This window comes from Oncorhynchus kisutch, unplaced genomic scaffold, assembly GCF_002021735.2.
Source record: "Oncorhynchus kisutch isolate 150728-3 unplaced genomic scaffold, Okis_V2 scaffold3917, whole genome shotgun sequence".
NCBI classification, from domain to species: Eukaryota; Metazoa; Chordata; class Actinopteri; order Salmoniformes; family Salmonidae; genus Oncorhynchus; species Oncorhynchus kisutch.
The window spans coordinates 278,424-302,214 of record NW_022265862.1 but is presented as its reverse complement, the minus strand read 5'-3'; the positions used below and the strand labels follow the sequence as shown (position 1 = coordinate 302,214).

Below are 23,791 nucleotides of genomic sequence, written 5' to 3'. Positions count from 1 at the left end.
GTGTCTGACACTCCCTGTGTGTCTGACTGTCTTTCTCTCTCTCTGTGTCTGACACTCCCTGTGTGTCTCTCTCTCTCTCTCTGTGTATGTGTGTCCCAGGCTGTCTAGAAGCGGTAAGAACTATCGTGTTCTCCATCCATCAGCCTCGTTACTCATCATCTTCAGCCGCTTTGACCACCTGACCCTGATGCACCGAGGAGAGTTGGTGTACGCTGGAGCTGCTGGGAAGGCCCTGAGCTACTTCACTGACTTGGGTAAGACATGGAGGGAGAGAGAGAGACAGAGACAGACCCTGGAGCTGCCAGCCAGTCCTGGGGTTCTTCACTGAGTAATAGATGGAGTGTTCTGTCTCAGACTGTGTGTGCTGTTGTTGTGTTACAGGGTATCACTGTTGTTGTTGTGTTACAGGGTATCGTTGTTGTTGTTGTGTTGCAGGGTATCACTGTTGTTGTTGTTGTGTTGCAGGGTATCACTGTTGTTGTTGTTGTGTTGCAGGGTATCACTGTTGTTGTTGTGTTGCAGGGTATCACTGTTGTTGTTGTTGTTTTGTTGTTGTGTTGCAGGGTATCACTGTTGTTGTTGTTGTTGTTGTGTTGCAGGGTATCACTGTTGTTTGTTGTTGTGTTACAGGGTATCACTGTTGTTGTTGTGTTACAGGGTATCACTGTTGTTGTTGTGTTACAGGGTATCACTGTTTGTTGTTGTTGTTTACAGGGTATCACTGTTGTTGGTGTTACAGGGTATCATTGTTGTTGTTGTTGTGTTGCAGGGTATCACTGTTTGTTTGTTGTGTTGTTGTTGTTGCAGGGTATCACTGTTGTTGTTGTTGTTGTGTTACAGGGTATCACTGTTGTTGTTGTGTTACAGGGTATCACTGTTGTTGTTGTGTTACAGGGTATCATTGTTGTTGTTGTTGTGTTGCAGGGTATCACTGTTGTTGTTGTGTTGCAGGGTATTACTGTTGTTGTTGTTGTTGTGTTGCAGGGTATCACTGTTGTTGTGTTACAGGGTATCACTGTTGCTGTTGTTGTGTTGCAGGGTATCACTGTTGTTGTGTGTGATGCAGGTATCACTGTTGTGTGTTGTTGTTGTTGTGTTGCAGGGTATCACTGTTGTTGTTGTTGTGTTACAGGATATCACTGTTGTTGTTGTGTTACAGGGTATCATTGTTGTTGTTGTTGTTGTTGTGTTGCAGGGTATCACTGTTGTTGTTGTTGTTGTTGTTGTTGTGTTGCAGGGTATCACTGTTGTTGTTGTGTTGCAGGGTATTACTGTTGTTGTTGTGTTGCAGGGTATCACTGTTGTTGTGTTATAGGGTATCACTGTTGTTGTTGCTGTTGTGTTGCAGGGTATCACTGTTGTGTTGCAGGGTATCACTGTTGTTGTTGCTGTTGTGTTGCAGGGTATCACTGTTGTTGTTGTTGTGTTGCAGGGTATCACTGTGTTGTTGTTGTGTTGCAGGGTATCACTGTTGTTGTTGTGTTGCAGGGTATCACTGTTGTGTTGTTGTGTTACAGGGTATCACTGCTGTTGTTGTTTGTTGTGTGTGTTGCAGGGTATCACTGTTGTTGTTGTTTGTTGTGTTGCAGGGTATCTCTGTTGTTGTTGTGTTGCAGGTATCACTGTTGTTGTTGTTGTGTTGCAGGGTATCACTTGTTGTTGTTGTTGTTGTGTTGCAGGGGTATCACTGTTGTTGTTGTGTGTTGCAGGGTATCACTGCTGTTGTTGTTGTTGTTGCAGGGTATCACTGTTGTTGTTGTTGCAGGGTATCACTGTTGTTGTTGTTGTTGTGTTGCAGGGTATCACTGTTTTTGTTGCTGTTGTTTGTGTTGCGGGTATCACTGTTGTGTTGTGTTGCAGGGTATCACTGTTGTTGTTGTGTTACAGGGTATCACTGTGAGCCGTTCAACAACCCCTCTGACTTCTTCTCCTAGACGTCACTAACGGAGAGGCTCAGTCTACACTAGACATCACTTCATTTAACTATGGTACACACACCACACACACACACACACACACCACACACACACACCACACACACCCACACACACACACCCACACACACACACACACCCACACACACACACACACACACACACACACACACACACACACACACACCTCTACACACACACACACACACACACACCCACACACACACACACCCCTCTACACACAACACACACACACACCCCTCTACACACACACACACACACACCTCTACACACACACACCACACACCTCTACACACACACACACACACACCTCTACACACACACACACACACACCTCTAACCACACACACACACACTCTACCACACACACACACACCTCTACACACACACACCTCTACACACACACACACACACCTCTCTACACACACACACACACACACCTCTACACACAACACACACCACACACACCTCTACACACACACCACACACACACCTCTACACCACACACACACACACCTCTACACACACACACACACACACACACCTCTACACACACACACACACACACACCTCTACACACACACACACACACACACCTCTACCACACACACACACACACCTCTACACACACACACACACACCTCTACACACACACACACACCTCTACAACACACACACACACACACCTCTACACACACACACACACACACACACCTCTACACACACACACACACACACACACCTCTCACACACACACACACACACACCTCTACACACACCACACACACACACACACACCTCTACACACACACACACACACAACACCCTAACCTCTACAGACCCTAACCTCTATAGACCCTAACCTCTATAGACCCTAACCCCTACAGACCCTAACCCTAACAGACCCTAACCTCTACAGACCCTAACCTCTACAGACCCTAACCCCTATAGACCCTAACCCCTACAGACCCTAACCTCTACAGACCCTAACCCCTATAGACCCTAACCCCTACAGACCCTAACCTCTATAGACCCTAACCCCTACAGACCCTAAACTCTACAGACCCTATAGACCCTAACCTCTATAGACCCTAACCCCTACAGACCCTAACCCCTACAGACCCTAACCTCTACAGACCCTACAGACCCTAACCTCTATAGACCCTAACCCCTACAGACCCTACAGACCCTAACCTCTATAGACCCTAACCCCTACAGACCCTACAGACCCTAACCCCTATAGACCCTAACCCCTATAGACCCTAACCCCTATAGACCCTAACCCCTACAGAGCCTAACCCTTACAGACCCTAACCCCTACAGAGCCTAACCCTTACAGACCCTAACCTCTATAGACCCTACAGACCCTAACCTCTATAGACCCTAACCCCTACAGAGCCTAACCCTTACAGACCCTAACCCCTACAGACCCTAACCTCTACAGACCCTAACCTCTATAGACCCTACAGACCCTAACCTCTATAGACCCTAACCCTACAGACCCTACAGACCCTAACCCCTATAGACCCTAACCCCTACAGACCCTAACCCCTACAGACCCTAACCCCTACAGACCCTAACCCCTACAGACCCTAACCCCTACAGACCCTAACCCCTATAGACCCTACAGACCCTAACCCCTACAGACCCTAACCCCTACAGACCCTAACCTCTATAGACCCTAACCCCTACAGACCCTAACCCTACAGACCCTACAGACCCTAACCCCTACAGACCCTAACCCCTACAGACCCTAACCCTATAGACCCTAACCCGTACAGACCCTAACCCCTATAGACCCTAACCCCTACAGACCCTAACCCCTACAGACCCTAACCCCTACAGACCCTAACCCCTACAGACCCTAACCCCTACAGACCCCAACCTCTACAGACCCCTAACCCCTACAGACCCCAACCTCTACAGACCCTATAGACCCTAACCTCTACAGACACTAACCTCTACAGACCCTATAGACCCTAACCTCTATAGACCCTAACCTCTACAGACCCTAACCCCTACAGACCCTAACCCCTACAGACCCTAACCCCTATAGACCCTAACCCCTACACAGACCCTAACCTCTACAGACCCTAACCCCTATAGACCCTAACCCCTATAGACCCTAACCCCTATAGACCCTAACCTCTATAGACCCTAACCCCTACAGACCCTAACCCCTATAGACCCTAACCTCTATAGACCCTAACCCCTACAGACCCTAACCCCTATAGACCCTAACCTCTATAGACCCTAACCCCTACAGACCCTAACCCCTATAGACCCTAACCTCTATAGACCCTAACCCCTACAGACCCCAACCTCTACAGACCCTAACCCTACAGACCCTAACCTCTACAGACCCTAACCTCTACAGACCCTAACCTCTACAGACCCTAACCCCTACAGACCCTAACCCCTACAGACCCTAACCCCTATAGACTCTAACCCCTACAGACCCTAACCTCTACAGACCCTAACCCCTACAGACCCTAACCTCTATAGACGCTAACCTCTACAGACCCTACAGTCCCTAACCTCTACAGACCCTACAGACCCTAACCCCTATAGACCCTAACCCCTACAGACCCTAACCTCTACAGACCCTACAGTCCCTAACCTCACAGACCCTACAGACCCTAACCCCTACAGACCCTAACCTCTACAGACCCTAACCCCTACAGACCCTAACCCTCAGACCCTACAGACCCTAACCCCTACAGACCCTAACCTCCTACAGACCCTAACCCCTACAGACCCTAACCTCTACAGACCCTAACCTCTACAGACCCTAACCCCTACAGACCCTACAGACCCTAACCTCTATAGACCCTAACCCCTACAGACCCTACAACCCTAACCCCTACAGAACCCTAACCCCTACAGACCCTAACCCTACAGACCCTACAGACCTACACCCTACGACCCTAACCCCTACAGACCCTAACCCTACAGACCCTAACCCCTACAGACCCTAACCCCTACAGACCCTATAGACCCTAACCTCTATAGACCTAACCCCTACAGACCCTAACCTCTACAGACCTAACCCCTACAGACCTAACCCTACAGACCCTACCCCTACAGACCCTAACCCCTACAGACCCTAACCCCTACAGACCCCTAACCCCTACAGACCCTAACCCCTACAGACCCTAACCCTACAGACCCTAACCTCTGCTGACCCCTCTCCTCCCTAGATGATAAGGAGAACTGTGACAACAGCAACCTTCTGGCAGTGAGCTACAGACAGTCAACTCAGTACCAGAGGGTGGTGGAGGAGCTGGACCATTTGACCCGGGTCTGGAGGGAGGGGTCGGAGGTCAGGGACAGAAGGCCGACTACGTCACCTCCTTCTGGTACCAGGTCAGCTAATCACTGAGCTCTGTCTGAACCCTCACAGCGAGAGTTCCAGAACTGTATAGCTGAGCGTTCCAGAACTGTTAGAGTTGAGTGTTCTAGAACTGTTAGAGTTGAGAGTTCTAGAACTGTTAGAGTTGAGTGTTCTAGAACTGTAGAGTTGAGAGTTATAATGGAGTGTTTGTTTGTGTGCTCTGAGTTTATCATTAAGTTGTAAACTCATGATGAACTTTGGGCAACCTGGCACTGTATGAAAAGTGTTATCTAGATGTGTGATTCTGTTATATAATGTGTTGAAGAGGAGGATACTGTGTGAGACTGTGTGTGTGTTCTCTAGATGACGATACTGTGTGAGGCGTGTGTGTGTTCTCTAGATGACGATACTGTGTGAGACTGTGTGTGTGTTCTCTAGATGACGATACTGTGTGAGACTGTGTGTGTGTTCTCTAGATGACGATACTGTGTGAGGCTGTGTGTGTGTTCTCTAGATGACGATACTGTGTGAGGCGTGTGTGTGTTCTCTAGATGAGGATACTGTGTGAGACTGTGTGTGTGTTCTCTAGATGAGGATACTGTGTGAGACTGTGTGTGTGTTCTCTAGATGAGGATACTGTGTGAGACTGTGTGTGTGTTCTCTAGATGAGGATACTGTGTGAGACTGTGTGTGTGTTCTCTAGATGACGATACTGTGTGAGGCGTGTGTGTGTTCTCTAGATGAGGATACTGTGTGAGACTGTGTGTGTGTTCTCTAGATGACGATACTGTGTGAGGCGTGTGTGTGTTCTCTAGATGAGGATACTGTGTGAGACTGTGTGTGTGTTCTCTAGATGACGATACTGTGTGAGTCGTGTGTGTGTTCTCTAGATGAGGATACTGTGTGAGACTGTGTGTGTGTTCTCTAGATGACGATACTGTGTGAGGCGTGTGTGTGTTCTCTAGATGAGGATACTGTGTGAGACTGTGTGTGTTCTCTAGATGAGGATACTGTGTGAGGCTGTGTGTGTGTTCTCTGGATGAGGATAGTGTGTGAGGCTGTGTGTGTGTGTTCTCTAGAGGAGGATACTGTGTGAGGCTGTGTGTGTGTTCTCTAGATGAGGATACTGTGTGAGACTGTGTGTGTGTTCTCTAGATGAGGATACTGTGTGTGTGTTCTCTAGATGAGGATACTGTGTGTGTGTTCTCTAGATGAGGATACTGTGTGTGTGTGTGTGTTCTCTAGATGAGGATACTTGTGTGTGTGTGTCTGTTCTCTAGATGAGGATACTGTGTGTGTGTGTGTGTTCTCTAGATGAGGATACTGTGTGACTGTGTGTGTTCTCTAGATGAGGATACTGTGTGACGTGTGTGTTCTCTAGAGGAGGATACTGTGTGTGTGTGTGTTCTCTAGATGAGGATACTGTGTGACTGTGTGTGTGTGTTCTCTAGATGAGGATAGTGGGTGGTCGTATGGTGGTGAACTCTCTCAGGAACCCCCAGACATCGTACGCTCAGCTGGCCCTCAACATCTTCTTCGCTCTGCTGGTCGGCCTCATCTACTACCAGATCCCCCTGACTCTACCTGAAGCCCTACAGAACAGGTGTCTGTCCTGTCTGTCTGTCTGTCTTGTCTGTCCGTCTCACAGTGCAGCATATCTATTCTTTATTCTCCTCTCTCTCTCTCAGGATGGGAGCATTCTTTTTCCTCATCATCAACATGGTGTTTGGGAATCTTTCAGCTGTGGAACTCTTCATCAATGAGAGAGCTCTGTTCATGTGAGTCTTTATGTTTGTATGTGTTCTGACTCTCTCTCTGTGTGTTTGTATGTGTTCTGACTCTGTGTGTGTGTGTGTTCTGACTCTCTCTCTGTGTGTGTGTTCTGACTTTCTCTCTCTGTGTGTGTTCTGACTCTGTGTGTGTGTGTTCTGACTCTCTCTCTGTGTGTGTGTTCTGACTCTGTGTGTTCTGACTCTCTCACTGTGTGTGGTCTGACTCTCTCTCTCTCTCTGTGTATTCTGACTCTCTCTGTGCGTGTTCTGACTCTCTCTCTCTCTCTCTCTCTCTGTGTGTGTTCTGACTCTCTCTCTGTGTGTGTTCTGACTCTCTCTCTCTCTCTGTGTGTGTTCTGACTCTCTCTCTCTCTCTGTGTGTGTTCTGACTCTCTCTCTCTCTCTCTGTTGTGTTCTGACTCTCTCTCTTCTCTCTGTGTGTGTTCTGACTCTCTCTCTCTGTTTGTTTTTTGTCTCTCTCTGCGTGTGTTCTGACTCTCTGTGTGTGTTTGTCTCGCTCTCTCTGTGTGTTTGTGTGTGTGTTCTGACTCTCTCTCTCTCTCTCTCTGTGTTCTGACTCTCTCTCTCTCTCTGTGTTCTGACTCTCTCTCTCTGTGTGTTCTGACTCTCTCTCTCTCTCTCTCTGTGGTGTTCTGACTATCTCTGTGTGTGTTCTGACTATCTCTGTGTGTGTTCTGACTCTCTCTCTGTGTGTGTGTTCTGACTCTCTCTCTGTGTGTGTGTTCTGACTCTCTCCTCTCTGTGTTGTGTTCTGACTATCTCTGTGTGTGTTCTGACTATCTCTCTCTCTCTCTCTGTGTGTTTCTGACTATCTCTGTGTGTGTTCTGACTATCTCTGTGTGTTCTGACTATCTCTGTGTGTGTTCTGACTCTCTCCTTCTCTCTGTGTTCTGACTCTCTCTCTGTGTGTTCTGACTATCTCTCTGTGTGTTCTGACTATCTCTCTGTGTGTTCTGACTATCTCTGTGTGTGTTCTGACTCTCTCTCTCTCTGTGTTCTGACTCTCTCTCTCTGTGTGTTCTGACTATCTCTCTGTGTGTTCTGACTATCTCTCTGTGCGTTCTGACTCTCTCTCTCTGTGTGCGTTCTGACTCTCTCTCTGTGTGTGTTCTGACTCTCTCTCTCTCTCTCTCTGTGTGTTCTGACTCTCTCTCTCTCTCTGTAGGTGTTCTGACTCTCTCTCTGTGTGTTTCAGCCATGAGAACTCTAGTGGGTACTACCGTACGTCCGTCTACTTCCTGTCTAAGATATTCGCTGACCTCATCCCCAACCGCATTGTTCCGATCCTCATCTTCTCAGCCATCGCCTACTATATGATGGGTATGAACCATACACTCAGCCATCGCCTACTATATGATGGGTATGAACCATACACAGATACACACATAGGTCAGAACACACACAACACACACAGGTCAGAACACACACACACAGGTCAGAACACACACCACACACACAGGTCAGAACACACACACAGTTCAGAACACACACAACACACTTCCTTCTATGATAAAATGTAAATCTCTCTCTCTCTCTCCACCAGGTCTGAAGCCAGCCTTCACATCGTTCCTGCTCTTCACGCTGACCATGTCCCTGGTCAGTCTAGCTGGGGTCAGTCTAGCGTTCCTGGTCTCAGCCTCTGTCTCCTCCTTCGCTATGGCCAACGTCCTCATCGCCCTGCCTTTCGTCTTCATGATGGTGAGAGACACACAAACACACTCAAACACTCAGACACACACTAACTCTCTCTCCTCTCTCTCTCTCTCTCTCTCTCTCTCTCTCTCTCTCTCTCTAGGTGTTTGGAGGGTTCCTGGTCAACCTTAACTCCATGTTGTCTTGGTTGTCATGGCTGAAATGGATCAGCATCTTCCGCTACGGACTAGAGGTAGGAGGGGGGGAGAGGGAGGGAGGAAGGGAGCGAGGTAAAGGAGGGAGGGAGGACTGGAAGTAACCGAGTCTACATGTAATGCTCCCATTAGAGAGTTGGACAGTAATTGATGGTCCTATTAGAGAGTTGGACAGTCTGATGGTCCTATTAGAGAGTTGGACAGTCTGATTGAGGGTCCTATTAGAGAGTTGGACAGTCTGATTGATGGTCCTATTAGAGAGTTGGACAGTCTGATTGATGGTCCTATTAGAGAGTTGGACAGTCTGACGGTCCTATTAGAGAGTTGGACAGTCTGACGGACCTATTAGAGAGTTGGACAGTCTGATGGTCCTATTAGAGAGTTGGACAGTCTGATTGATGGTCCTATTAGAGAGTTGGACAGTCTGATTGACGGTCCTATTAGAGAGTTGGACAGTCTGACGGTCCTATTAGAGAGTTGGACAGTCTGACAGTCATATTAGAGAGTTGGACAGTCTGTCAGTCCTATTAGAGAGTTGGACAGTCTGATTGATGGTCCTATTAGAGAGTTGGACAGTCTGATTGATGTTCCTATTAGAGAGTTGGACAGTCTGACGGTCCTATTAGAGAGTTGGACAGTCTGATTGATGGTCCTATTAGAGAGTTGGACAGTCTGATTGATGGTCCTATTAGAGAGTTGGACAGTCTGATTGATGGTCCTATTAGAGAGTTGGGCAGTCTGATTGATGGTCCTATTAGAGAGTTGGGCAGTCTGATTGATGGTCCTATTAGAGAGTTGGACAGTCTGATGTTCCTATTAGAGAGTTGGACAGTCTGTGGTCCTATTAGAGAGTTGGACAGTCTGATTGATGGTCCTATTAGAGAGTTGGACAGTCTGTGGTCCTATTAGAGAGTTGGACAGTCTGATGTTCCTATTAGAGAGTTGGACAGTCTGATTGATGTTCCTATTAGAGAGTTGGACAGTCTGATTGATGGTCCTATTAGAGAGTTGGACAGTCTGATGGTCCTATTAGAGAGTTGGACAGTCTGATTGAGGGTCCTATTAGAGAGTTGGACAGTCTGATTGAGGGTCCTATTAGAGAGTTGGACAGTCTGATTGATGGTCCTATTAGAGAGTTGGACAGTCTGACGGTCCTATTAGAGAGTTAGACAGTCTGATTGATGGTCCTATTAGAGAGTTGGACAGTCTGACGGTCCTATTAGAGAGTTGGACAGTCTGACGGTCCTATTAGAGAGTTGGACAGTCTGATTGATGGTCCTATTAGAGAGTTGGACAGTCTGACAGTCCTATTAGAGAGTTGGACAGTCTGATTGATGGTCCTATTAGAGAGTTGGGCAGTCTGATTGATTGGTCCTATTAGAGAGTTGGACAGTCTGATTGATGGTCCTATTAGAGTGTTGGACAGTCTGATGTTCCTATTAGAGAGTTGGACAGTCTGTGTTCCTATTAGAGAGTTGGACAGTCTGATTGATGGTCCTATTAGAGAGTTGGACAGTCTGATGTTCCTATTAGAGAGTTGGACAGTCTGATTGATGGTCCTATTAGAGAGTTGGACAGTCTGATGTTCCTATTAGAGAGTTGGACAGTCTGTGGTCCTATTAGAGAGTTGGACAGTCTGATTGATGGTCCTATTAGAGAGTTGGACAGTCTGATTGATGGTCCTATTAGAGAGTTGGACAGTCTGTGGTCCTATTAGAGAGTTGGACAGTCTGATTGATGGTCCTATTAGAGAGTTGGACAGTCTGATGTTCCTATTAGAGAGTTGGACAGTCTGTGGTCCTATTAGAGAGTTGGACAGTCTGATTGATGGTCCTATTAGAGAGTTGGACAGTCTGATGTTCCTATTAGAGAGTTGGACAGTCTGATGTTCCTATTAGAGAGTTGGACAGTCTGATGTTCCTATTAGAGAGTTGGACAGTCTGTGGTCCTATTAGAGAGTTAGACAGTCTGATTGATGGTCCTATTAGAGAGTTGGACAGTCTGATTGATGGTCCTATTAGAGAGTTGGACAGTCTGATGTTCCTATTAGAGAGTTGGACAGTCTGATTGATGGTCCTATTAGAGAGTTGGACAGTCTGATGTTCCTATTAGAGAGTTGGACAGTCTGATTGATGGTCCTATTAGAGAGTTGGACAGTCTGACGGTCCTATTAGAGAGTTGGACAGTCTGATTGATGGTCCTATTAGAGAGTTGGACAGTCTGATTGATGCTCATATTAGAGAGTTGGACAGTCTGATGGTCCTATTAGAGAGTTAGACAGTCTGATTGATGGTCCTATTAGAGAGTTGGACAGTCTGATTGATGCTCATATTAGAGAGTTGGACAGTCTGATGGTCCTATTAGAGAGTTAGACAGTCTGATTGATGGTCCTATTAGAGAGTTAGACAGTCTGATTGATGGTCCTATTAGAGAGTTGGACAGTCTGATTGATGGTCCTATTAGAGAGTTGGACAGTCTGATGGTTCTATTAGAGAGTTGGACAGTTTGATTGATGGTCCTATTAGAGAGTTGGACAGTCTGATTGATGGTCCTATTAGAGAGTTGGGCAGTCTGATTGATGGTCCTATTAGAGAGTTGGGCAGTCTGATTGATGGTCCTATTAGAGAGTTGGACAGTCTGATTGATGGTCCTATTAGAGAGTTGGACAGTCTGATGTTCCTATAGAGAGTTGGACAGTCTGTGGTCCTATTAGAGAGTTGGACAGTCTGATTGATGGTCCTATTAGAGAGTTGGACAGTCTGTGGTCCTATTAGAGAGTTGGACAGTCTGATTGATGGTCCTATTAGAGAGTTGGACAGTCTGATGTTCCTATTAGAGAGTTGGACAGTCTGTGGTCCTATTAGAGAGTTGGACAGCCTGATTGATGGTCCTATTAGAGAGTTGGACAGTCTGATGTTCCTATTAGAGAGTTGGACAGTCTGATGTTCCTATTAGAGAGTTGGACAGTCTGATTGAGGGTCCTATTAGAGAGTTGGACAGTCTGATTGATGGTCCTATTAGAGAGTTGGACAGTCTGATTGATGGTCCTATTAGAGAGTTGGACAGTCTGACGGTCCTATTAGAGAGTTGGACAGTCTGACGGACCTATTAGAGAGTTGGACAGTCTGATGGTCCTATTAGAGAGTTGGACAGTCTGATGGTCCTATTAGAGAGTTGGACAGTCTGATTGATGGTCCTATTAGAGAGTTGGACAGTCTGATTGATGGTCCTATTAGAGAGTTGGACAGTCTGACGGTCCTATTAGAGAGTTGGACAGTCTGACGGTCCTATTAGAGAGTTGGACAGTCTGATTGATGGTCCTATTAGAGAGTTGGACAGTCTGACAGTCCTATTAGAGAGTTGGACAGTCTGATTGATGGTCCTATTAGAGAGTTGGACAGTCTGATTGATGTTCCTATTAGAGAGTTGGACAGTCTGATTGATGGTCCTATTAGAGAGTTGGACAGTCTGATTGATGGTCCTATTAGAGAGTTGGACAGTCTGATTGATGGTCCTATTAGAGAGTTGGGCAGTCTGATTGATGGTCCTATTAGAGAGTTGGACAGTCTGATTGATGGTCCTATTAGAGAGTTGGACAGTCTGATTGATGGTCCTATTAGAGAGTTGGACAGTCTGATGTTCCTATTAGAGAGTTGGACAGTCTGTGTTCCTATTAGAGAGTTGGACAGTCTGATTGATGGTCCTATTAGAGAGTTGGACAGTCTGATGTTCCTATTAGAGAGTTGGACAGTCTGTGGTCCTATTAGAGAGTTGGACAGTCTGATTGATGGTCCTATTAGAGAGTTGGACAGTCTGATGTTCCTATTAGAGAGTTGGACAGTCTGATGTTCCTATTAGAGAGTTGGACAGTCTGTGGTCCTATTAGAGAGTTGGACAGTCTGATTGATGGTCCTATTAGAGAGTTGGACAGTCTGATGTTCCTATTAGAGAGTTGGACAGTCTGTGGTCCTATTAGAGAGTTGGACAGTCTGATTGATGGTCCTATTAGAGAGTTGGACAGTCTGATGTTCCTATTAGAGAGTTGGACAGTCTGTGGTCCTATTAGAGAGTTGGACAGTCTGATTGATGGTCCTATTAGAGAGTTGGACAGTCTGATGTTCCTATTAGAGAGTTGGACAGTCTGATGTTCCTATTAGAGAGTTGGACAGTCTGTGGTCCTATTAGAGAGTTGGACAGTCTGATTGATGGTCCTATTAGAGAGTTGGACAGTCTGATGTTCCTATTAGAGAGTTGGACAGTCTGTGGTCCTATTAGAGAGTTGGACAGTCTGATTGATGGTCCTATTAGAGAGTTGGACAGTCTGATGTTCCTATTAGAGAGTTGGACAGTCTGTGGTCCTATTAGAGAGTTGGACAGTCTGATTGATGGTCCTATTAGAGAGTTGGACAGTCTGATGTTCCTATTAGAGAGTTGGACAGTCTGTGGTCCTATTAGAGAGTTTGACAGTCTGATTGATGGTCCTATTAGAGAGTTGGACAGTCTGATTGATGGACCTATTAGAGAGTTGGACAGTCTGTGGTCCTATTAGAGAGTTGGACAGTCTGTGGTCCTATTAGAGAGTTGGACAGTCTGATGTTCCTATTAGAGAGTTGGACAGTCTGTGGTCCTATTAGAGAGTTGGACAGTCTGATTGATGGTCCTATTAGAGAGTTGGACAGTCTGAATGATGGTCCTATTAGAGAGTTGGGCAGTCTGATTGATGGTCCTATTAGAGAGTTGGACAGTCTGATGGTCCTATTAGAGAGTTAGACAGTCTGATTGATGGTCCTATTAGAGAGTTGGACAGTCTGATTGATGGTCCTATTAGAGAGTTGGACAGTCTGACGGTCCTATTAGAGAGTTAGACAGTCTGATTGATGGTCCTATTAGAGAGTTGGACAGTCTGATTGATGGTCCTATTAGAGAGTTGGACAGTCTGATTGATGGTCCTATTAGAGAGTTGGACAGACTGATTGATGCTCATATTAGAGAGTTGGACAGTCTGATGGTCCTATTAGAGAGTTGGACAGTCTGACGGTCCTATTAGAGAGTTGGACAGTCTGATTGATGGTCCTATTAGAGAGTTGGACAGTCTGATTGATGGTCCTATTAGAGAGTTGGACAGTCTGATTGATGGTCCTATTAGAGAGTTGGACAGTCTGATGGTTCTATTAGAGAGTTGGACAGTTTGATTGATGGTCCTATTAGAGAGTTGGACAGTCTGATTGATGGTCCTATTAGAGAGTTGGACAGTCTGATTGATGGTCCTATTAGAGATTTGGACAGGCTGATTGATGGTCCTATTAGATAGTGATCGTCCTATTAGAGAGTTGGACAGTCTGATTGATGGTCCTATTAGAGAGTGATCGTCCTATTAGAGAGTTGGACATTCTGATAGTAATAGTGTTTTTATTCTCTCCCTCTGTCTCCCCATCAGGCGGTGACCATTAATGAGTTTAAAGGACAAATATTCTACAGCAACACAACCATGTAAGTTGACCTCTCACTCTCCCTTCATTCTCTCTGTTCTCTCCTTTCATTCTCTCTGTTCTCTCCTTTCATTCTCTCTGTCCTCTCCTTTCATTCTCTCTGTCCTCTCCTTTCATTCTCTCTGTCCTCTCCTTTCATTCTCTCTGTCCTCTCCCTTCATTCTCTCTGTCCTCTCCCTTCATTCTCTCTGTTCTCTCCCTTCATTCTCTCTGTTCTCTCCCTTCATTCTCTCCTTTCATTCTCTCTGTCCTCTCCTTTCATTCTCTCTGTCCTCTCCTTTCATTCTCTCTGTCCTCTCCTTTCATTCTCTCTGTTCTCTCCTTTCATTCTCTCTGTCCTCTCCTTTCATTCTCTCTGTCCTCTCCTTTCATTCTCTCTATCCTCTCCTTTCATTCTCTCTGTTCTCTCCTTTCATTCTCTCTATCCTCTCCTTTTATACTCCTCAGCCATCCATCTAAATGCCGACACCGCCACCATGTGGCAGATCTCTATAATTCAACATCTCTCTACTCTCCCTCTATGTACTCAACCCCCTCCCCCCTCCTCTCTCTCTCTCCTCTCGTCTTCCAGGTGAGATGCACCTGGAGACCCAGGGAATAGACTACAGCACCTGGGGTTTCTGACCTTTAACCCCTCTCTCTCAGTCTTCCAGGGGAGGTGTACCTGTAGACCCAGGGTATAGACTACAGCACCTGGGGTTTCTGACCTTTAACCCCTCTCTCTCTGTCTTCCAGGGGAGGTGTACCTGGAGACCCAGGGAATAGACTACAGCACCTGGGGTTTCTGACCTTTAACCCCTCTCTCTCTGTCTTCCAGGGGAGGTGTACCTGGAGACCCAGGGAATAGACTACAGCACCTGGGGTTTCTGACCTTTAACCCCTCTCTCTCTCTCTCTCTCCCTCTCCAGTCTTCCAGGGGAGGTGTACCTGGAGACCCAGGGAATAGACTACAGCACCTGGGGTTTCTGGCAGAACCATGTAGCTCTGGCTGGGATCATTACGGTGTGTATGGTTTTGGCCTACATACAGCTCAGACGAATCAACCGCTGGAAGTGACACAGGCCGCAAGAATAGAATCAGATTGAACTACACCTTCTGGAACAACAGGGACTGTGAAGAGACACACATCGCAAGAATAGAATCAGATTGAACTACACCTTCTGGAATAACAGGGACTGTGAAGAGACACACATCGCAAGAATAGAATCAGATTGAACTACACCTTCTGGAATAACAGGGACTGTGAAGAGACACACATCACAAGAATAGAATCAGATTGAACTACACCTTCTGGAACAACAGGGGCTGTGAGGAGACACACATCACAAGAATAGAATCAGATTGAACTACACCTTCTGGAACAACAGGGGCTGTGAAGAGACACACACACACTCTCCACTCCAGTCCATTGTAATATGGTTGTATGGTTGTATGGTACGTTTTGTGTTGTAGAAATGTACTGGTGTAGTTATGTTGTTGTTATTTGGTGCCTTAATGCAGTCTAAGTCCTGTCTGTGCCGGGGGGAGGGGTTCTACTGAACGATGTGGAATTGTTTAAGGTCAGAAGGTCAGAAGGTCAGAAGGTCAAACCAAGGATCTTCTTGTTTTTTGATTTAGAGTTTTAAGACTCCTCGAGGTATCAAAAAAATAAAAATGAAACAAATATTTGATTAACATTTTTATTTGTCCTTACTGCTGTTAACCAATAGGAACACATTGAATAACAGTCCTTACTGCTGTTAACCAATAGAAACACATTGAATAACAGATAGTCCTTACTGCTGTTAACCAATAGAAACACATTGAATAACAGTCCTTACTGCTGTTAACCAATAGGAACACATTGAATAACAGATAGTCCTTACTGCTGTTAGCCAATAGAAACACATTGAATAACAGATAGTCCTTACTGCTGTTAACCAATAGGAACACATTGAATAACAGTCCTTACTGCTGTTAACCAATAGGAACACATTGAATAACAGTCCTTACTGCTGTTAACCAATAGGAACACATTGAGTCCTTACTGCTGTTAACCAATAGAAACACATTGAATAACAGTCCTTACTGCTGTTAACCAATAGAAACACATTGAATAACAGATAGTCCTTACTGCTGTTAACCAATAGAAACACATTGAATAACAGTCCTTACTGCTGTTAACCAATAGAAACACATTGAATAACAGATAGTCCTTACTGCTGTTAACCAATAGAAACACATTGAATAACAGATAGTCCTTACTGCTGTTAACCAATAGAAACACATTGAATAACAGATAGTCCTTACTGCTGTTAACCAATAGAAACACATTGAATAACAGATAGTCCTTACTGCTGTTAACCAATAGAAACACATTGAGTCCTTACTGCTGTTAACCAATAGAAACACATTGAATAACAGATAGTCCTTACTGCTGTTAACCAATAGAAACACATTGAATAACAGTCCTTACTGCTGTTAACCAATAGAAACACATTGAATAACAGATAGTCCTTACTGCTATTAGCCCATAGAAACACATTGAGTCCTTACTGCTGTTAACCAATAGAAACACATTGAATAACAGTCCTTACTGCTGTTAACCAATAGAAACACATTGAGTCCTTACTGCTGTTAACCAATAGAAACACATTGAATAACAGTCCTTACTGCTGTTAACCAATAGAAACACATTGAGTCCTTACTGCTGTTAACCAATAGAAACACATTGAATAACAGATAGTCCTTACTGCTATTAGCCCATAGAAACACATTGAATAACAGATAGTCCTTACTGCTGTTAACCAATAGAAACACATTGAATAACAGATAGTCCTTACTGCTGTTAACCAATAGAAACACATTGAATAACAGATAGTCCTTACTGCTGTTAACCAATAGAAACACATTGAATAACAGATAGTCCTTACTGCTGTTAACCAATAGAAACACATTGAATAACAGATAGTCCTTACTGCTGTTAACCAATAGAAACACATTGAATAACAGTCCTTACTGCTGTTAACCAATAGAAACACATTGAGTCCTTACTGCTGTTAACCAATAGAAACACATTGAATAACAGTCCTTACTGCTGTTAACCAATAGAAACACATTGAATCCTTACTGCTGTTAACCAATAGAAACACATTGAGTCCTTACTGCTGTTAACCAATAGAAACACATTGAATAACAGATAGTCCTTACTGCTGTTAACCAATAGAAACACATTGAATAACAGATAGTCCTTACTGCTGTTAACCAATAGAAACACATTGAATAACAGATAGTCCTTACTGCTGTTAACCAATAGAAACACATTGAATAACAGATAGTCCTTACTGCTGTTAACCAATAGAAACACATTGAATAACAGATAGTCCTTACTGCTGTTAACCAATAGAAACACATTGAATAACAGATAGTCCTTACTGCTGTTAACCAATAGAAACACATTGAATAACAGATAGTCCTTACTGCTGTTAACCAATAGAAACACATTGAATAACAGATAGTCCTTACTGCTGTTAACCAATAGAAACACATTGAATAACAGATAGTCCTTACTGCTGTTAACCAATAGAAACACATTGAATAACAGATAGTCCTTACTGCTGTTAACCAATAGAAACACATTGAATAACAGATAGTCCTTACTGCTATTAGCACATTGAATAACAGATAGTCCTTACTGCTGTTAACCAATAGAAACACATTGAATAACAGATAGTCCTTACTGCTATTAGCCCATAGAAACACATTGAATAACAGATAGTCCTTACTGCTGTTAACCAATAGAAACACATTGAATAACAGATAGTCCTTACTGCTGTTAACCAATAGAAACACATTGAATAACAGATAGTCCTTACTGCTATTAGCCCATAGAAACACATTGAATAACAGATAGTCCTTACTGCTATTAACCAATAGAAACACATTGAATAACAGATAGTCCTTACTGCTATTAGCCAATAGAAACACATTGAATAACAGTCCTTACTGCTATTAGCCAATAGAAACACATTGAATAACAGTCCTTACTGCTGTTAACCAATAGAAACACATTGAGTCCTTACTGCTGTTAACCAATAGAAACACATTGAATAACAGTCCTTACTGCTGTTAACCAATAGAAACACATTGAGTCCTTACTGCTGTTAACCAATAGAAACACATTGAATAACAGTCCTTACTGCTGTTAACCAATAGAAACACATTGAGTCCTTACTGCTGTTAACCAATAGAAACACATTGAATAACAGTCCTTACTGCTGTTAACCAATAGAAACACATTGAATAACAGTCCTTACTGCTGTTAACCAATAGAAACACATTGAATAACAGTCCTTACTGCTGTTAACCAATAGAAACACATTGAATAACAGATAGTCCTTACTGCTGTTAACCAATAGAAACACATTGAATAACAGATAGTCCTTACTGCTATTAGCCAATAGAAACACATTGAATAACAGATAGTCCTTACTGCTATTAGCCCATAGAAACACATTGAATAACAGATAGTCCTTACTGCTGTTAACCAATAGAAACACATTGAATAACAGATAGTCCTTACTGCTGTTAACCAATAGAAACACATTGAATAACAGATAGTCCTTACTGCTATTAGCCAATAGAAACACATTGAATAACAGATAGTCCTTACTGCTGTTAACCAATAGAAACACATTGAATAACAGATAGTCCTTACTGCTGTTAACCAATAGAAACACATTGAATAACAGATAGTCCTTACTGCTATTAGCCAATAGAAACACATTGAATAACAGATAGTCCTTACTGCTGTTAACCAATAGAAACACATTGAATAACAGATAGTCCTTACTGCTGTTAACCAATAGAAACACATTGAATAACAGATAGTCCTTACTGCTATTAGCACATTGAATAACAGATAGTCCTTACTGCTGTTAACCAATAGAAACACATTGAATAACAGATAGTCCTTACTGCTATTAGCCCATAGAAACACATTGAATAACAGATAGTCCTTACTGCTATTAGCCAATAGAAACACATTGAATAACAGTCCTTACTGCTATTAGCCAATAGAAACACATTGAATAACAGTCCTTACTGCTATTAGCCCATAGAAACACATTGAGTAACAGATAGTCCTTACTGCTGTTAACCAATAGAAACACATTGAATAACAGATAGTCCTTACTGCTATTAGCCAATAGAAACACATTGAATAACAGTCCTTACTGCTATTAGCCCATAGAAACACATTGAATAACAGATAGTCCTTACTGCTATTAGCCCATAGAAACACATTGAATAACAGATAGTCCGGACTGTACCGACGACCACAGACGAGTCCCAAACTGTTCATACGGACAGATGGGCTGTACCGACGACCACAGACGAGTCCCAAACTGTTCATATGGACAGATGGGCTGTACCGACGACCACAGATGAGTCCCAAACCAGACGGACAGATGGGCTGTACCGACGACCACAGACGAGTTCCAAACTGTTCATACGGACAGATGGGCTGTACCGACGACCACAGACGAGTCCCAGACTGTTCATACGGACAGTTCGGCTGTACCGACGACCACAGACGAGTCCCAAACTGTTCATACGGACAGAGGGGCTGTACCGACGACCACAGATGAGTCCCAAACTGTTCATACGGAAAGATGGGCTGTACCGACGACCACAGACGAGCCCCAAACTGTTCAGACGGACAGATGGGCTGTACCGACGACCACAGACGAGTCCCAAACTGTTCATACGGACAGATGGGCTGTACCAACGACCACAGACGAGTCCCAAACTGTTCATACGGACAGATGGGCTGTACCGACGACCACAGACGAGTCCCAAACTGTTCATAAGGACAGATGGGCTGTACTGACGACCACAGACGAGTCCCAAACTGTTCATACGGACAGATGGGCTGTACCGACGACCACAGACGAGTCCCAAACTGTTCATACGGACAGATGGGCTGTACCGACGACCACAGACGAGTCCCAAACTGTTCATACGGACAGATGGGCTGTACCGACGACCACAGACGAGTCCCAAACTGTTCATACGGACAGATGGGCTGTACCGACGACCACAGACGAGTCCCAAACCAGACGGACAGATGGGCTGTACCGACGACCACAGACGAGCCCCAAACTGTTCAGATGGACAGATGGGCTGTACCGACGACCACAGACGAGTCCCAAACTGTTCATACGGACAGATGGGCTGTACCGACGACCACAGACGAGTCCCAAACTGTTCATACGGACAGATGGGCTGTACCGACGACCACAGACGAGTCCCAAACTGTTCATACGGACAGATGGGCTGTAGCGACGACCACAGACGAGTCCCAAACTGTTCATACGGACAGTTCGGCTGTACTGACGACCACAGACGAGTCCCAAACTGTTCAGACAGACAGATGGGCTGTACCGACGACCACAGACGAGTCCCAAACTGTTCATACGGACAGATGGGCTGTACCGACGACCACAGACGAGTCCCAAACCAGACGGACAGATGGGCTGTACCAACGACCACAGACGAGTCCCAAACTGTTCATACGGACAGATGGGCTGTACCGACGACCACAGACGAGTCCCAAACTGTTCATACGGACAGATGGGCTGTACCGACGACCACAGACTAGTCCCAAACTGTTCAGACGGACAGATGGGCTGTACCGATGACCACAGACGAGTCCCAAACTGTTCATACGGACAGATGGGCTGTACCGACGACCACAGACGAGCACCAAACTGTTCAGAGGGACAGATGGGCTGTACCGACGACCACAGACGAGTCCCAAACTGTTCATACGGACAGATGGGCTGTACTGACAACCACAGACGAGTCCCAAACTGTTCAGACGGACAGATGGGCTGTACCGACGACCACAGACGAGTCCCAAACTGTTCATACGGACAGTTCGGCTGTACCGACGACCACAGACAAGTCCCAAACTGTTCAGACGGACAGATGGGCTGTACCGACGACCACAGACGAGTCCCAATCCAGACGGACAGATGGGCTGTACCGACGACCACAGACGAGTCCCAAACTGTTCAGACGGACAGATGGGCTGTACCGACGACCACAGACGAGTCCCAAACTGTTCATACGGACAGATGGGCTGTACCGACGACCACAGACGAGTCCCAAACCAGACGGACAGATGGGCTGTACCGACAACCACAGACGAGTCCCAAACCAGACGGACAGATGGGCTGTACCATTCACAATTCTAGATCTGTTAACCTTTCACCTTTAGATGAGGAAGTGTGACATCGTCAGAGGCGATGGATTGCGACACGTCCAATGCAGAAAAAAAAAACTGATTTCTCTAGTTTAAACTGACAGATTCTCATAGGGATTTGTGTGTTATTCTATTTCACATCCGGATGAAAAGCGTCCCCAAAGTAAACTGCCTGCTACTCGGGCCCAGAAGCTAGGATATGCATATTATTAGTAGATTTGGATAGAAAACACTCTGACATTTCTAAAACTGTTTGAATGATGTCTGTGAGTATATCAGAACTTATTTGGTAGGCAAAAACCCAGAGGACAAACCAACCAGGGAAAAAAATTGTGGTCACTCTCTTTTCAATGGATTTTCTATGGGGATCTAGATTTCTAAGGTACTTGCTTGCAGTTCCTATCGCTTCCACTAGATGTCAAGTCTTTAGAAATTGGTTGATGTTTTTCCTTTGAGAAATGAAGAAGTAGGGCTGTTCAGAACGAGGGTTGAGTCTAGTCTACTGTTGTGGTTAGGGCGACCTGAAAGCTCCCTTCCACTTTGTTTTTATCCACTACTGAACCAAGTTTATCCCGTCTTAAATTTTATCAATTATTTACGTTAAAAAAGTTACACACCAAAAGTTTCATTAGGAAAGTTGTTTGAAATGTTTGGACAAAGATTACAGGTAACTTATTAGATATTTTGTTGCGCGAGTTGGAACCAGTGTATCATTATTTCTGAAGTTTGTGTCGCGCCTGGCGGGATGAAATATTATTGTCTGTGTTTGTTTGATGGGGTGCTACCTTGGCAGGAACTAATGGGGATCCATAATAAACCCCAGGAAGAGTAGCTGCTGCCTTGGCAGGGACTAATGGGGATCCATAATAAACCCCAGGAAGAGTAGCTGCTGCCTTGGCAACAGGAACTAATGGGGATCCATAATAAACCCCAGGAAGAGTAGCTGCTGCCTTGGCAGGGACTAATGGGGATCCATAATAAACCCCCAGGAAGAGTAGCTGCTGCCTTGGCAGGAACTAATGGGGATCCATAATAAACCCCAGGAAGAGTAGCTGCTGCCTTGGCAACAGGAACTAATGGGGATCCATAATAAACACCATGAAGAGTAGCTGCTGCCTTGGCAACAGGAACTAATGGGGATCCATAATAAACCCCAGGAAGAGTAGCTGCTGCCTTGGCAGGGACTAATGGGGATCCATAATAAACCCCCAGGAAGAGTAGCTGCTGCCTTGGCAGGGACTAATGGGGATCCATAATAAACCCCAGGAAGAGTAGCTGTTGCCTTGGCAGGAACTAATGGGGATCCATAATAAACCCCAGGAAGAGTAGCTGCTGCCTTGGCAGGAACTAATGGGGATCCATAATAAACCCCAGGAAGAGTAGCTGCTGCCTTGGCAGGAACTAATGGGGATCCATAATAAACCCCAGGAAGAGTAGCTGTTGCCTTGGCAGGAACTAATGGGGATCCATAATAAACCCCAGGAAGAGTAGCTGCTGCCTTGGCAGGAACTAATGGGGATCCATAATAAACCCCAGGAAGAGTAGCTGCTGCCTTGGCAGGAACTAATGGGGATCCATAATAAACCTCAGGAAGAGTAGCTGTTTGCCTTGGCAGGAACTAATGGGGATCCATAATAAACCCCAGGAAGAGTAGCTGCTGCCTTGGCAGGAACTAATGGGGATCCATAATAAACCCCAGGAAGAGTAGCTGCTGCCTTGGCAGGAACTAATGGGGATCCATAATAAACCCCAGGAAGAGTAGCTGCTGCCTTGGCAGGAACTAATGGGGATCCATGTGGAGTATCTCTCTCCAGGTCATCATCTGTTGTTTAATTCATTCCAGGTGACTACCTCATGAAGCTGGTTGAGAGAAGGCCAAGAGTGTGCAATGCTGTTATCAAGGCAAAGAGGTGGCTACTTTGAAGAATCTCAAATATAAAATATATTTAGATTTGTTTAACACTTTTCTGGTTACTACATGATTCCATATGTGTTATTTCATAGTTGTGATGTCTTCACTATTATTCTACAATGTAGATAATAGTAAAAATAAAGAAATATCCTTCAATGAGTAGGTGTTCCAAAACTTTTCATTGGTACTCTATATAATTCATCATTTTGAAAAGT

At 44.9% G+C, this 23,791-nt stretch overlaps 1 protein-coding gene across 1 annotated transcript; it reads left to right on the top strand.

The window, feature by feature from the left end:
• Window positions 1-99: 99 nt before the first annotated feature.
• Window positions 100-16,094, top strand: LOC109886169 (broad substrate specificity ATP-binding cassette transporter ABCG2; the record flags this gene model as incomplete). The annotated part of the gene is given in 13 exon segments (XM_031821195.1): window positions 100-155; window positions 158-254; window positions 1,888-1,928; window positions 1,931-1,988; window positions 5,156-5,251; window positions 5,254-5,321; window positions 6,741-6,892; window positions 6,978-7,067; window positions 8,278-8,402; window positions 8,626-8,780; window positions 8,878-8,967; window positions 14,367-14,419; window positions 15,327-16,094. Coding segments are annotated over 13 exon segments (1,229 nt in total), but the record flags the coding sequence as incomplete, so codon positions are not given.
• Between the last annotated feature and the right edge of the window lie 7,697 nt (window positions 16,095-23,791).